General features: G+C 35.4%; 1 protein-coding gene across 1 annotated transcript; it reads right to left on the bottom strand.

The window, feature by feature from the left end:
• Positions 1–6,616: 6,616 nt before the first annotated feature.
• Positions 6,617–15,635, bottom strand: LOC132641666 (origin of replication complex subunit 4). The gene is made up of 16 exons (XM_060358723.1): positions 15,459–15,635; positions 14,496–14,586; positions 14,274–14,330; positions 14,132–14,179; positions 10,607–10,657; positions 10,480–10,523; positions 10,239–10,302; positions 10,075–10,161; positions 9,678–9,769; positions 9,516–9,597; positions 8,850–8,935; positions 8,633–8,742; positions 8,085–8,177; positions 7,942–8,006; positions 7,712–7,855; positions 6,617–6,813 (listed from the first exon to the last, which is right to left on the bottom strand). Exons 1-16 carry the CDS (start codon positions 15,566–15,568, stop codon positions 6,778–6,780), a joined length of 1,260 nt encoding a protein of 419 aa, XP_060214706.1. The 5' UTR covers positions 15,569–15,635; the 3' UTR covers positions 6,617–6,777.
• Positions 15,636–16,582: the final 947 nt, after the last annotated feature.

Genomic DNA, 16,582 nt, shown 5'->3' with positions numbered 1-16,582 from the left:
ACCACATAAATAGACTGACACTGAAACATGCAAACAGACTTATCTATCCAACTAAATTAATTTAACTAAATTAACATGCTTTAATCACATAATAACAAACTAAAATAACACAGAGCAGCTAAGAAAAAAAATGAAGAATTACCTTCTTCGGGTGCAGCGAAGTGAGGCGAAGGTCTCGATATCCACTCGAACACTATCGAATCCGAGCTTGCGATGCTCGGATTCACAGTGATACCAAAACCAATGAAAATAGAATAAAATTGATGTAGTATTCTGATTTGATAAATAAACAAGATCAAAGTGCTAATAGAACTCGGAATTTAGGTGATTAAAAGACTCATATTTTAGAGCTTTTTTGGGGTTTCAAAACTCGTTTCAGAACTTTGATTTTCAGAACATTTTTTTGCGACTCGAAATCCCTATTTTTGTAGGGGATTTATGGGGATTCAAGAACTCATTTTTTGAAAGGGGATTTCGGGTTCACCTCTCGTTTTTTCCAGGCCCCCCCCCCCCCCCTTCTAGACGACTAAAGATGGGATTATTTATAAGATGGATTAGGGTTTTGTGTTTGAGAGGAGCGGACAAAGGAACGTGGGGACAGGGTGTGGTGGAGGCGTGGTGTGTCAGAGGTATGGGTGGGAGTGACAGTAGCAAGTGGAGATGATGATGGTGGAGACAGGTGTGGTGCGGCGTGGGGTGTGTCAGAGGTGTTGGTGATGGGGATCACGTGGTGAAGACGGAGGTATGGGTGTAGGTGAGGTAACATGGGGTATGGGGCGTCGGAGTGATGGAGGAGATGGAGGTGTGAAGGAGGCGGAGCAGAGGAGGTGATGAGGCGGAAGAAGAAAATGAGGGGAAACCCTAAAAGGGTTCCCCTTATTTTGAGTAAAACGAGTCGGACCCAGTCCATTTGCGGACTGGGTCAATTTTTAGACCAGGTATTAAAAGAATAGCTAGCGAATTAAACACGGACTGGTCTACAAATTAGGGTAAAAAAATATAGGCTGGTCAAAAAATATTTATGAGTTGATTGGACTTTGATTTGAAATCCGAATAATCAAAATACGGACTGAGTGCAAAAAATAGTTTGGCTTCTAAATTTGGATAAAAGACTTGTTTAAATAACTTCTGTTAAAATATTGCTCAATATGGAATATGTCGTCATTAATGCTTAGATAAAAAATGGCGTTGTAACAGCAGTGCAATAATATTGCGAAAAATCCACAGTAAAATAAATACTATTATTTAATTATGCAAAGATAAATGCGATGCGTGTGCGTAAGCTGGTAAAATACTGAAATGATAAAAATTGTGAACTATAATAATAATAATAATAATAATAATAATAATAATTATTATTATTATTATTATTAGTAACTGTAATATAATAATGAAACACCAGCTTTGATAAAAGGCTAATAGTTAAAATATAATATATATTTTTTTTAATTTTCCATAAAAATGTTAGAAACATAAATAGGTATTTTGGAAGAGAGACGGGACAAAATTGGGTGTCAACACTTGGCATATTCTGTTCATATTTTGTCTCAATTCATGCAAGAACCCCGGATTGAACATTGGGAAGCGGCCTTACGAGTGGTCCGTTATTTGAAAGGCACACCAAGACAGGGTATTTTGTTACGTGCCGACAGTGAGTTGACTTTGCAGGGATGGTGTGATTCTGATTGGGCGGCTTGTCCGCTTACTCGTCGTTCGTTGACAGGTTGGCTAGTATTTCTAGGTCAATCTCCCATCTCTTGGAAGACAAAGAAGCAACACACAGTTTCTAGATCTTCTGCAGAGGCTGAATATAGGTCCATGGCTGCAGTCACTTGTGAGTTGAAGTGGCTGAGAGGTTTGTTGTTGAGTTTAGGTATACAACATCCCAAGGCGATCAAATTGTTTTGTGATAGTCAGTCCGCTTTGCACATCGCAAAAAATCCGGTTTTCCATGAACGAACAAAGCACATTGAGGTAGATTGTCACTTTGTTCGTGATACAATTAATGAAGATTTGATTTCTCTGTCACACGTTTCAACATCTTCACAATTGGCAGACATTTTTACCAAAGCTCTGGGCAAAACTCAGTTTGACTTCTTGCTTTCCAAGTTGGGCATTTTTTATTCCCATGCTCCAACTTGAGGGGGGTATTGCGGTATAATATCTTTATATTATTTGGTAGCATATTTGTAGGGAGATAATTACCATATATTAGTTAGTTTTCTTGTTTCACTAATTACCATATATTAGTTAGTTTCCTTGTTTCACTAGAATCTTAGTTTCCTTGTTTCACTAGGGTTCAAGATTGTATCCTATATATATTCTCTCTTGGTGAATGAATGGAATAAGTCAAGATTGTATAGTTTCTACAGTCTAGGAGTTAGTATTTTTTAAGGGGTTTGCAAATGGCTAAGTAGACTTTTTTTTTTTTTTATCCCGAGGGACTATTAGGTAAAAGAGTGAACCTCGCAACCTTGAGAAAAAATAATTGAGAAGCATAATGTGCCAATCAAAGGATGCAGGCTTTATCCTAAATGATCGGACGTATTATGTTTGTAGGTGACTTTTTAAGTCCACTGACAAATCCTCGGGCCCAGGAATATTTTTGTCATATCCGCGACTAATGTTACTTATCTATTGAGGGTTGAACAAAAAATAATCATACAATTCAAAGAATAGACAAAGTGATTAAGATTACCAGCGAATTCACTAATACTGAAAAGTACAACGTCTGAGATTCTCCACTCTTCTACTTCCCTGAGATTGCAACAGATTATTTAATTGAGTATGAGAAATCCTGTTGTTTGTGCACGACAAAACAAAGATGTGTTACTTCGTATAGCCAGATTATGGAGAATAGAATACACAATTAATGGACGTTTATGCAATTATAACGAATAAAATCTTTTCAGATGGTAATTTTTGTACTTGAGAGGATCACAGGAAAAGACATTCTTTACATAGTTGATTTGAAGGTCGATAGTTTCTGAAGCACAATCAAGATACTAAGCTAAGTCAATCAGAAATCAATGCAACATATACAACTTAGCTTTGGAAAATTAATCATATGCATTTTAACACTGGCTATCTGCTTTTAAGGAAATTGGGTCACTTAATCAAATCAGCCATTAAAAAGAAGCTAACTTTATTCTATTAATCAAATCAGTCATTAAAAGGAAACTAACTTTATTCTATTAATCAGATCAGTCATTAAAAGGAAACTAAGATCAGTCATTAAAAGAAGCTATCTTTTATTCCTTTTCTATTCTAGTAATAAACATACAGACACATGAATGAAAGGACGCATTACTTTACCTGTAAATCTAAAACATTGAGGTGACCAAGAAACTCCAATATCAGTAAAATCACTGTTCTTAGTCACATATTAATTATTTGGTAACTGAGAAGATGACATAGCATGTTGAATGATGTACTCTTATATTATGGAATAGTAAGCAGCAACAATTGGGGGATATCAAAATTATAACTTAGTTTAACAAATGACTTTTTAGTGACTGCACAGAACTGTTTATTTGGATAAACAAATGCTAAATTATTCACACACTCGTCATGGCCATCCATTTTCAAACAGAAAAGGACGGGCAACAATTCAGGTACGACTTTTCACTAATCAAATACACCAAAACATACTGATTTAGATTTTCCAAAATAATGAAAAGAGAAGTTACCTCTACTTGTTGTCGCACATTTTTTGTTTCGATGGTGACATACATGTAAACCAAGTGCTTAGAAAATTACTGCACTACAAAGAATTGTTAAATTAAAAGGAGTATTCATATACAATGCCAAAAGATAGTAGAGCACTCTGAAAGTTTACAAGAAATCAGGAACTATAATGCTCAACCATAGCACTCCATCAATTCCTCATAATGGCACTGATCCAAATCACTTACGGCCAATTTAGACGGAACCATGCCTATTTAGATGGAATATCTGATTAAGGTTTTAGATGAAAACGTAGTTCTCTTCAATAGATTGAAAACCTTATATATCCAACCATTGAGTTGATAGAGATTAGATGTTACACCTCGCACTTTCTAAGCTGCCAAATGGCTCCCCGCGGGCCCACTTGAAAAGTCTGTGGAACTGACTCTTAAGGGGTATAAATACCCTATTTCATCATTTACACTTCTTGGGAGTTCTAGACACATCCACACACTTCTCTTAAACACTTATAACCCCTTAAATCAAGAATCCAACAAGATAACACCAAACTAGTTCATGAAAAGTGATTGTTCTTGCTTCTACTTGATGTTGTGGTGAGTTTGGTCTTGAAGAAAGATGGTGTGGCTAAAGTTCTTCAAGTATAAGGTACGTTCTTCATCCTATCTCTTATGTTAAGTTGATTTGAAGGTTTAGCAAGTCTTAAAAGTGAAAATAGTTATGGAGGAAAGGTCATAAAGTGTTGTGTTGTAGTTGTTGAGTTTATGGACTGTTTTGAGCATGTTGTGGCTGTGTTGTTGAGCTAGTTTCCATGTATATGGATGGTATCTAATGTTGTTGGTGTGTTGATGAGACTATACTCCTTGGTTGGGAAGAAAGGGAGTGTATATTGTTATTGTATGTTGATAAACATCGTGTGGGATGTTTTATGGAATATTTTGGTATTGATGATGATGTTGTTGGTGTTAGTGTTGTTGTTGTTGTGTTGGTTGTTGGTAATTTCAGGCTAAGAATATAAACAGGGGAGATGCTGCCCGAATTTCGGCAGATTTTAAGGGGATTTAATTTGAAGGCTTAAGACAAGCATATGACGATAAGTCTAACAATAGTATGACTGGTTTTATATGTAGATTACGAGACCACAAATGATCTTATGTAGATTGCAACACGGGAAGTAAGTTGGAAAGTCGAGAAATAAGCTTTCAGGTATGTTGAGGCTATCATTTCTTTCATTTTGGCATGATCCTATGATATGAACGAACAAACGAGTAAGCGAGCTTCCATATTACTCTACTCTTAGAAGCACTAGGGGTACTTCAATCTTTGATGTTCCTGTAGCTTTATGATTATTCCTTGAATTCTTAAGTCCCGAAGGGGCATCCATAGGTCGTATGTTTCCATAATGGTGTCTAAATCGCGAAGGGGACATTCATGAGGTTCCTTTATTCATATGCATTTCATATTTGATTTTTAAGTCTCAAAGGAGACAAGTGAAAAGGCGAAGAAGTTCCCATTTTGAACTAAAAGTTGCTCCGAAGGGAGTCTTTTGATATTTTACAAAGATTAACATGCATTTGCATACTTATATACATGCACGACATCATTTCATGGGAAAGGGGGAAGAGGGCTAAGGCGTTATATACGCAAACCACCTGATCAGTTGGTCCACGATGATTATGATACCTGAAGGGGCTGCCCGAAAGGGCCATTATGCTATTATGCCCGAAGGGGCTGCGAGCAGGGCGAAGTGGGTGAAGGCATGCATTATACATATATATATATACTCATGATGCATTAAAAGTTCATATGCACGTACATGATTCGCAGTGTTGGTTACAGGTACAAATTGAGTGTGTTACTCTTTTCTATCATTCGAGTCAAGATATATTGTTTCAATTCTGCCTTACATACTCGGTACATTATTCGTACAGACGTCCCTTTGCCTAGGAGCGCTGTGTTTCATGCCACACAGGTGAAGACAGTTGAGTAGAGCACACTTTCCATAGGATGTTCTCGGGCTATCAACTGGATTGGTGAACTCCATTTCTATTCAGAGTGTTGCCGAGTCAGAGTACTTATGTATGTCCTCGAGTTAGATGCATTACAGGTATGTTGGGGCCCTGTCTCAACTTATGTTATGGTAACTTAGTCCTTGTTAGAGGCTTTTGCAGACAGCGTCCTGTGGATAGTGCGTCGAGATGTCGACAGATGTGTAAGGCGGCCACATAGGTCGATGTGTTCATATGCATTGATTTAAAGATTTTATTGTGGCTAAAGGTTTTCTTTGACTTAACGATAAGGGAGAAGTCCCTGACATGATGAAAGACTTCTATTAAAAAGTTTTCATGTTTTACTTGACGGAGGCGTCATTTTATAGTTTAAAGGTTCAGAGAAAGTTGTGACTTATGAATAGAATGGTAGTATGACACTCAGCCGAGTAGGGTTTTCTATTTGTACTAAGAAAATAAAGTCAAGTCAAGAGAATGGCTTTCTTTGTTCATGAAAAAAAAAAGGGATTTCAATAGAAACCCAATGTACTTTTCTTGTCTCTTTGTACGAAAATAAAAAAAGTCAAGATGATGACTTTCTCTGTTGGTGAATAAAAAAGGGATTTGACTACAAGGGTTATTTGGCTAATTTTTTAGTGCTTGTATTATTCATTATACTTTTGCCATATTTATCTATGTAATCTTATCTTATGTTTTCTTATTTGTTTATTTAATTTTTGTTATCGTTCACCTTTCTCTAATTCATTGAGACAATTTCACTAACTTGACATTGAAATATCGACAAGATCATGTCACAGTTCAAAGTGTAATGTTACTGGTTCTGTTCCAATAGCCTCCTAATAATTGTTGCACACTAAGTTTCTCTTCCCTGATAATAACCAAAAAAAATAAATTAAAAAACAACAAAACAAAAAGGAAAGATGGGCAACAAACATTGTTAGATTGAAAGTCAGGAGAAAAAAAGAACAGAAAAAATGTGGCATAATTACGAAGTTGTATAATTCTCTCATAATTAAAACTATTCTGTAAAATTTTACAACATTTCTCTGATAGACTAACAGGCACAGCATATGGGGGTTTGACTTCACACTCCACGGTCAAGTAGTTTATGAAGAATTGCCTGCAAATTAGCAAAATCAGCATGCTAATTAGTATTGGTTGTCAAAAAACGCCAGACTTTTGTTTTATAAGTGGCTTATTATTATTATTATTATTTAATTCTTTTGGTATGACTATATAGTATTTGGAACCCACTGGACCGACTAATCCAAATACGCAGTACGTAGGGCTCATTGAAGAGGGAAGCACTCCCTTCTTATTTGAACATTGTTGCCCCATGGAAAGTTTGTTGTAAAAAGACATAGGGCAAGGACTTCCTCTTCCTGGCCCCTCAAACTCCTCATCAAAAATTTATTCCGGCTACAGGTCCTGTAGGAGCCTTGGTCCCCTACTCACAATATAACGGGAGTCAATCCCCCTCTCTATAACGACATTTTACTATAACGGTCAAGTTTTTTGGAACCGATTTTTCATGTTATGTCATATTATATGTTCTCTCTAGCAATATTTCGCTATAGCAACCAAAAAGTATCCAGACAAACGACGCTATTATTGAGAGATTTGACGGTACTTCGATCCAGCAACTTGTTAGGAGTAGGTTTTGGCTATATATATTTTACAATCTTCTTTTTCGGAATTATAAGAATAACTTGAAGAAATGAACAAGTAAAAAGAGAAATAAATGACTTTCCAATGTTTTAATCAACAAGACATGAACCATTAGATATTTTTTATGCATATGCATTAAAAAGTTGAATAAGATTTATGCAGTACTAGATAATGAAGATGGATATTAGGGGATTTTTTTTATTTTTTTCAATTAGATATTAAGGAAAATTTTCTCTACTTGCTTATATGGACTGACTGAAATTTGCTATTTCTATCATGAAATTGACATCCGCAACCACCCGAGTATATTTCAGACCAAAAGAATATAGTTGTTCCTGAAAGTAACTTACTGGACAGGAACGGTATGATTTCAGTCCCTGATGTAGTTCATGTGATGAGATCAAAAGCCTCACTGGACGGAATTCAACGGATTGGCTGTGCCCTCTGTTGTCAACCAAGGAGATCAATTGGCGTTGTAAAAGATGTTCAAATGCCTGAAAGGACAGTAAATATTTGTCAGTATGCCTTTAAAGATCCAAAGTCGAATGTTAGATGGATAATTTATATGTGTTATACATACCCTGAGGCATACAGTCCGTGCATAATAGTCGGTTGTTTGGAACGAATCATGTACACTTTTGTACTCTGGGAGACATGATAACATGGTCAGTCACACAGGATTCACACTATTAACATAAGAAGGGATCATGTAAGTAGTCAAACCTTTCATTACTGAATTGAAGTTAGTAGTCTCTTGCTCTTTGACTTCCAACCTCCTCAAGCAAACAAGTATATATAGCTCTAAAATGGAGCAATCTGCATCAACAATTTAAAATCATGCTGTTTTCAGTTTGATTCATCTTGGCGGTGACCTAGCTGTGGAGGGTCTCCATATTATAAAATGGTTTGTGAGTGACTCACACCACATCTCGAACAGTATGTACTATTGGGGCCTAAACAAATTTCCTAGCAATTTTACGACTCACACTGTCTGAGCTATTGTGTCACAGAAGAGAAGAAGAGTGAGAGACGATATGGAATAGCTGAAGAGACTGAGAGTCGAAGAGAAAAAAATTAAGTGGAAGTGATCTGTGGAAAAGGATGGCAAAAGTAGATGAGGGGATGGAACCATGACGATCAGTGGACAGAGGCACTGGACTGGGAGGAGAGAGGTCAAGTGAATCGACTTTGGGCTGGTAAATATATCCGTCTCATTTTAGATCAAAAAATTTCCAGAAAAACTAGTCATCACAGAATAGAAAATGTCATACCTTGCAAGGCTTCCAACTTGGGTTGCCGCTGAATACTTGAGAGTGCTGTTTTAAAGTTATCAAGTGATAAAAATCCAGATTTTGTATCCATATGGCACACAGCAGCAAACCTAATGGAAATTATCATACGATGAGTTTTCATTGAAGAAAATGAATAGATGTTTGATATTGCAATGCGAATACAGCAATTACGTAATTCAGGGATAGGTAGACTTACAGAAATCTCAATAGATGGTTATAAGTTGAATCAGAATGGCACAATGACTCAATGATGTCTTTGAATTTGTCATCTGACAAAGTATTCTAGTACATGTTAAGGATAACCTAATATCTGCTAGCAAAAAAATGATCACAATTCATCAAATTATAGAAAATTCGATGCTTGTTCTTATGTCTAACTAAAAGAGAGGTTTCCAAAAGGAAACAAACTATTTTAAACCTTGGCTTACAAGTGTAGGACAAGTATTTGGCGTACCTCATTTGAGCTTAGCACAAATGAGTGGCTACTACCGTCATAAGAGATACTCTATACTGTTTTTTTTTTTTTTTTTTTTTTTTTTAATTTTTTTAAATCATGGTGTCCAGGCCATCTTGCACACAACTTGACTAATTCCATGCCTACCGGCTACCTCCTACAAGCACAATTACCAGGTAACTTTGCCCCCCAAGGTTTAGACATATGGGACGAAATAACCTGGTGTTTTTCCCTCGGCTCGGGTTTGAACCCACTTTATTGACCATTAAGCCACACTCTAATTATTCTTGTGGATTCCTCTCTCTCTCTCTCTCTCTCTCTCTCTCTTCAACTTTTCCTGGTCTTCTGGGACCATTTCACTTTTATTCATTCATTAACAATGAGAAGAGTAACGAGCGAAAAGGATACAAGAAGCTTTTTGTTATAAGCAGCTACGTATTGGGGAGCAAGACCTGACTCCGTTGGCAGTAGTAAAGCGTGCTGCAAAATTCTGATACACAGATCATCAGTATAGCTAAGAATATCTTGCAGACAGTAAATCAGGAACCAAAGGATGCAATGAGAAGTTACTTTTGCAAGTCTTCCTGCGAAGGGGGTAGAAACAACAGCTTTCTATGCGAGAAACGAGACCTTACTCTCTTCTCTAAAAGTTGGTCAGCGTCCTGCACAACACAAGTTTCAGCTTCTCCATTGTGGCTTGCTATATGTAGTCAATGTGCATTAATGACAAAGCAACTATTTCAGAAATTAGAGAATCTCCTTTAGTTAATCTAGTTCATAAGCAACTCAAGATGATATAATATTTTTTTGTTGAAAGGAAGAAATAAAAAAGAAAACAAGCATGCTCATTTGATTTTCAAGTACCGATACAAAAAACAGTCTGGACATAATGATGCTGAAGAATCCATAGCTCATAGAGAAATAGAGCACGAGACAAAAATATTAATGCTGATAATAAGGAACATACCAATCTGCAGCTCACACCAACGACAACAGCTTGCGAAGTTACAGACTGCATTGCATCTAGCAAGCTATAGAGTAATCGTTGTTTACCCTGCAATATGCAGATACATCCAATCGTGAAATTTGGCATACTTTCTCATATTTTTCTTCACTATATGAGAATCCTACCTGTGTAAAAAGGTCAAACTCATCCAACACAAAGATAATAGTTTTATGTGCCAATCCACACTCCCTGATGAGAAATTCAGTATAATGAGCATACGCACCAGGAGAAGAAAAAACGAGTACATGCTCTCTATGAAGATCATCTAATTTGAACATTCTCAGGCATTTTGGAAAGAGTCTCTTCTTTTTTGGTGAGATGTTGGCAATAAACAAAAGATGGAGATTACAAGCCATATAGACTCACCTTAACATGGCTATCACAAACTGAGAGTTATCATCAAATGATGCCTGTTAAAGGAAATATATCATGACTGGTTGATGCCTTTGGTTAAAATGTAAATTTGAAATTATAATCAGAATGGACACAGTACCATCTTTGAGAAAACCAATTGATTTTCTATACATAATTGCCTTGCAATCTCCTGCAAGATGAAAAAACTATATCAAACAATGGATACAGAGGTCAAGGACCACATTATGGACAAAATATCTAACAAGAACAAATATGTACCACCCTTTGTTTGAAGAGGTACATTATTGAACCTTTCCGAGGAATATAAAATAGTAAAACCAAAAGTAGAAGAAGATGCAGGTGAATCTGGTATTAAGTGTATTCATATTTGAATATTTTGATAATATTAACAAAATTGCTTGAATTCCCTACATATCCTATTGGAAAGTGAACTCTTGCTTAATCAATTCCTGGCTATCAATCTGTCAGAAAAGCAAAGGAAATGATAATTTAAGCACAAAAGTTTCAATTGACTATGGTACTCTTCTTGATGGCTGACCGTTTCAATTGAAACCTTCTAAATAGTTGTCTTGTAAACTCTGCCATCTGCACTCTGCTAAACTATTCTGCTGCAACTTTTTCTTTTTGATAACTGAGAAATCCGTCTGGGCCAACCCTTAGGCCCAACCACAAACTTCGAAACTCGGGATAATGGGTTTGTCCCTCTATCCTTCACCACTTAAATACCAGGCTTAGTTCGCATGACGCAGGGCTCGAACCTGTTACCAAGTCACAACTCCCTCAACCTTTGCTACTTGAACTAAGCCCTGAGGGCAACTATTCTGTTACATTTCTGCTTTAAATTTGGAGAAGTTAAGAAATCTTATAGTTTCCATACCTCCATTGGACAACAAAAATGTTCTGATCTCCATACTCCATTATGTTTTTTATATACACTTGCAAAATAACATAGGATAATATAGGCAAGTATCTAAGCCTAATGGGTAAACATATGCGTTTATTTTAATTAAAGAAGAAATTGGAGTGATTTGGCACTTTCTCTTTTTTTCTTCTTTCCAAACATTGGATTCATCATACATGAAGCCATAGTAAAAAGGTAAAAGGCAAGTTACTGCCATTATAGACCAATGAATGATGAAACGGTACATTCACAAATTATCTAAACAGATATTAAACGACTATTGTCGATGGAATTATTACTATCAACATACAATGCATAAAAGCTAGAAATATCAAAATCACCCTAAATAATAAGGTTCTAGAATAAGTAGAGTAAGACATAAAATATGCACCGGAGGTTTAGCATGCATAAGAAGAATGAAGTTAAAGTGAGATTAAAGGGGATCCTGGCGTCTAAATGCAAAGAATCCAAATATCAAAATTCAGCATTTCATGAGATTAATATGATAAATGATGTTGTAACACGGAATTTCTACACTGCAAGATTACAAGTACGGAATGCCATTCCGGCAGCCATTTTTTTTATACGGTCGAGTTTTATTAAAAAAGGGTACCAAGATGGTACAAAAAAGTACAAAACCAACAGGATAAGAAAAACCTCAGCACATCAGGTAATCCCCCCAAGCAAGCTAAGGAAATCCATGTACTGATCCGTTATCTACCCTACTGCTATAACACCAGACAAATACAAGATTTTTTAATTCTAGAAACATACATCCTTCTTCCTTCAAAGCAAGCCTTATTTCTTTCCAGCCATTTAGTCCAAAAGATGCATATGGGAATGTCCAGATTTATTTCAGGTTTCTTGACATCCATTGAGTTTGCCAGCACTCCATTAAACTCTTAATCTTCAAAGGAATAACCCAAGAAACACCAGTTTGATTAACAAACAACTCCCAGCATTCTCTGGCAATTCTGCAATGCAAAAATAGATGTTCTACTGTTTCCAAACCTTCTTCACACAAATAACTTCTGTTGATTCAAGCAAAACCCCTCTTCTGTAAATTATTCTGAGTCAAACATGCCTCCCAAGTGACAATCCATCCAAACCAGGCAACTTTAGCAGAAGCTTGATTTCCGGATGATCTTCCAGGGCCAATTGGATGTTCCCTGACCATTCTGCTGTAATAACAGTTTATGACAATCACCAGCAGAGAACATTTTATCCTTGCTGTTCACCCAAATCAATTTATCCTCCTTGTTTTGATCAATCAAAATAGTGTTCAACTGTTGAGTGAGATGACAGAAAGCTTCCTCTTCCGAACATTTAGATTCCTTCTGAATTCAAGATTCCGAACAGAGATGGAAAAAGACTCTGAAACATATACATCCTTAAGCACAAAGCATCTGAATAAATCAGAATAATTGCTCTTCAAATCTGTAGTCCCAATCCAAACAGCTGTCCAAATTTTAATCCTGGCTCCATTTGGTGGACCATATGGATTATGAGAGAGGAACTCGAGAATTTTTAAATACAAAGAGGAAATGTAATAAGTTAAATTTAAACATATTCTTCTGCGTTCTTTTCGGGGAAACATGTCAGATGTACATGATATATATGATGTAGAGCCCATGGTTGACTTTATTAACTCATTACACTGTATGTGATGACTAACTTTTGCTTTTAATGTGATTCATGTTAGATACTACCAACATACTCTTGTTGTTAGTTTCACTTTTATCAGTTTACCACACTTATCACAAAAAATATAAGGAACTACTCATCCAAAAAAGGACGTAAAAACGTGAAATATGGAACCAAAATAGGATTACTTACAATAGTTATGTTGATCGCGAAGGGTACTTTTAAGCTAATTGGACACTTGTACGTCGGCGAGAGTGAAAAATAGAAAAATTTAGTTTTAGAGAATCAGTTTCTCTTAGAAGACAAATTAACTATTTGTAATGAAATAGGCACGAAAAGTGCAAAATGGATATAGAGGATTCATATAGGTGACCCCAACTATTCCGGGATTGCAACAAAGTTGATTGGTTACTGCATGCACATAAAGATCCAGGCCCCCTAAGCAAATATCAGATATGTCGTTAAATTAACAAGTAAGGGACTATTAGTTGTGCACTTGATGTATCCAACAATTTGCACCTTCCACATTTGTTTAGAGTGTGATTTAGATTCCTCAGAAGCTTTTACAGCAAATTTCATATATTTCAAATTCTTCTCCCAGCGGTAGATATCACTTCCAAAATAAACACCAGTTACATCATGAATGTTTATTGGCACGTCGAGGAAGTCGCAAATTATTCAGGATTTCACACTACACTTGCATAATCTATCTTGATTTTTAAAAATCTGCCAATTTATCAACCAAAGAAAAACCAGTATTTCTTTAGTTGATCTCTTTCCTTCTTATATGGTAACAACAAGCCAACTAGAATAGCCATCACCTATTCCTAATGTCGGATGGTCCACTGAGAAATCATTTAGGTGTCAGCCAATTGTCCGAGCGCATTATTGAGGTACACCCTTGAAAGTGGATAAGTATGAGTAATGTGATTCCGAAATTAACTTATTGGATCACGGAAAGAACATATGAAAAAGGCGTAAACACTTTAGATATTGAACAGAAGTGCCGGAAATCATATGAATCCACACAGGATCATTAGTATAAACTCTTATAACGAACAAAAATCCAACCTAAAAGAAGGGAAATTGTATTCCTACCTTTAAAGCACAATTGTCCTCGCTGTGCAAGAGTCCATTCAGTTTAATCTGTAATCAACATAGCAATTAAAGTCAATAAAAAAGTGACATTCATTTTGGTACAGAATTATGTCACTGCCAAATCATATACTGAAATCAATACCACACAGATCATGTCTGGATATTCTTGCAGTAAATCCTTGATAACCATCTCTAAAATCTGGGAAAAAAACAACAGATTACAAAATCAATTACCAACTCAAGCTTACTTACTTACTTAGCCTAATAATAAAATAAACAGACAAGAAAAAGAGGGCAAACAAAAATTAAATTCGTGCGAAAGCTCAAGCTCAACAAAATAAAGCATATAAAAAGTCTAACTGACCGCAACTTTTCCGCAACCACGAGGGCCAAGAAGTAGAGCTGAGTTGTTACATGCTTCAGTTACTGAACTTGACATTATATACTTCAATTTGCTGAAAAAAAGAAGAGTAAACACAATTACAAATAGAGGGTCTTCCATAAATTCTCAGAAAAATTATTTTGGCCATTTGGGGATACAAAATAATGAAATAACACTCAATTGGAGTGGAAAATCAAGAAACATGTGAATAAAAATAGGAGTTTTTTTTTTTCCTCTCCTTTTTACTTTGCAATTGCTATATGGGGAATCAGAGAAAATGGTGAAGATGCTAAATATAGTTACCAATAAAGGGTCTTGAATAAATTCTCCAAATATTACTTTGGCCATTTGGGGATACAAAATAATGAAATAACACTCAATTGGAGTGGAAAATCAAGAAAGATGAGAATAAAGATGGGATTTTTTTTTTACATGCTTCAGTCACTGAACTTGACATTATATGCTTCAATTTGCTGAAAGAAAGAAGAGCTAAACGCAAATATACATAAAGAGGTATTGAATGTAATTCTTGAAAACTCACTTTCAAAATAGAATAGATGTTCAATTTGGAGTGAAAAAAAATCAAGAAAGATGTGAATAAAAAAGGAGTTTTTTTTTTTTTTTGCCTCTAATTTTTGCTGAAAGAAATAAGAGCTAAACGCAAATACACATAAAGGGTATTGAATTCTTGAACCCCACTTTGAAAATAGAATAATTTTTCAATTTGGAGTGAAAAAAATCAAGAAAGATGTGAATAAAAAAGGGAACTTTTTTTTTTACCTGTAATTTGCTGAAAGAAAGAAAAGCTAAATGCAATTACACATAAAGGGTATTGAATAAAATTCTTGAAACCCCACTTTGAAAATGGAATAATTATTCAATTTGGAGTGGAAAAAAAAATCAAGAAAGATGTGAATAAAAATGGGAGTTTTTTTTTTTTGTTACCTGTAATTGCTATCAGGGGAGTCAGAAAAAATGGTGAAAATAAAATTGGGATTGCAAAGCCTTGTTCTTAGAAGGACTTGAGCTTGCTCTCCTGGATTTTCAACACCCATTTTGCTGGATATTTTACAGAGGGAATTTTGGGAGAGAAAATGGTGGAGAAGAAAATTTGGCGGGAATAAAGGGACTGAGAGTGAAGGAACTTTTTTGTGGCCTCTTAGACTGGGCCTGGGCCTGGGCCTTTTTCTGAAGAGAAGGCCTGTTACTCAAAATGGGTTTTGGGCTGATTTACTCAAATTTCCCCTTTTTAGGCTCTCATCTAGATTTTATCTCTATTTACTCGACTCTCTATTTTGATAGTTGAAGTGTGTTTTGCAAACCAGTGATAATAGTTTAGGTAAAAAATTCAAAAAAATGTTATAGTTGAAGTGTGTTTTTGATCATTATCTATTAAGAAACTAACTTTCTAGACAAAGTTAGATCGAATACAATATTTATTCATATATTTTTTAATTTTATAGATAAAATATTAGATTTAACTTATAGAAATTTAGACAATGATTAGCTAAATTCTAAATCTTTTTTTTTTCGGTTTCTCATCCGGTATCCGCATTGGGCTCAGGCTAATCCGGATTCGTGTCGGGTAGTCCTACGTTGGGGGGCAAAACACTCCCTAACAAAAGTGACTCTGTACTCAAGGGTGCTCGAACTAAAGACTTCTTGGCTAAATTCTAAATCTTATAATAGGCACTTGAATAATATTTTAATTGAAATTAAAAAATAATATTTAAATTGAAGTTAAAATTGGGAAAAAAAAAAGTATTTGAAGTTGAGGTTGCCCTCTCTAGCTCCAACCAACACAAAATATTTATTACTTTCTCCGTCCCAAAATATTTGTTGTATTTTGCTTCTTGATAATCAAACAACATAAATTTTGATTAATATTTTAAGATGCATTTTTTCATCATATTAATATAAGAAGAAATGTAATTATATAGTTTCAAATATCCAAATTTTATTCTTAAAATATCAAATAAAATTAGTCAAATATCTCAAGAAGTGAAACATGACAAAGTACTTTGGGATAGGGAGCATAAATTATAGATATTTAGAAATCAATAAAGCAT

This window comes from Lycium barbarum, chromosome 5 (genome assembly GCF_019175385.1).
Source record: "Lycium barbarum isolate Lr01 chromosome 5, ASM1917538v2, whole genome shotgun sequence".
NCBI lineage: Eukaryota > Viridiplantae > Streptophyta > Magnoliopsida > Solanales > Solanaceae > Lycium > Lycium barbarum.
Note: the sequence above shows the minus strand (reverse complement) of the source record. Positions and strands in the feature narration are given on the sequence as shown.

What these genes read in the sequence shown, in the direction of transcription:
- LOC132641666 (XM_060358723.1), bottom strand. Translation starts at nt 15,568, where the DNA reads ATGGGTGTTGAAAATCCAGGAGAGCAAGCTCAAGTCCTTCTAAGAACA. An exon ending in TTTGTGATAGCCATGTTAAG is followed by an intron (nt 10,303 to 10,479) that starts GTGAGTCTATAT and finishes ATTTCTCATCAG; the next exon opens with GGAGTGTGGATTGGCACATA. An exon ending in TCGCAGGAAGACTTGCAAAA is followed by an intron (nt 9,598 to 9,677) that starts GTAACTTCTCAT and finishes TCTGTGTATCAG; the next exon opens with AATTTTGCAGCACGCTTTAC.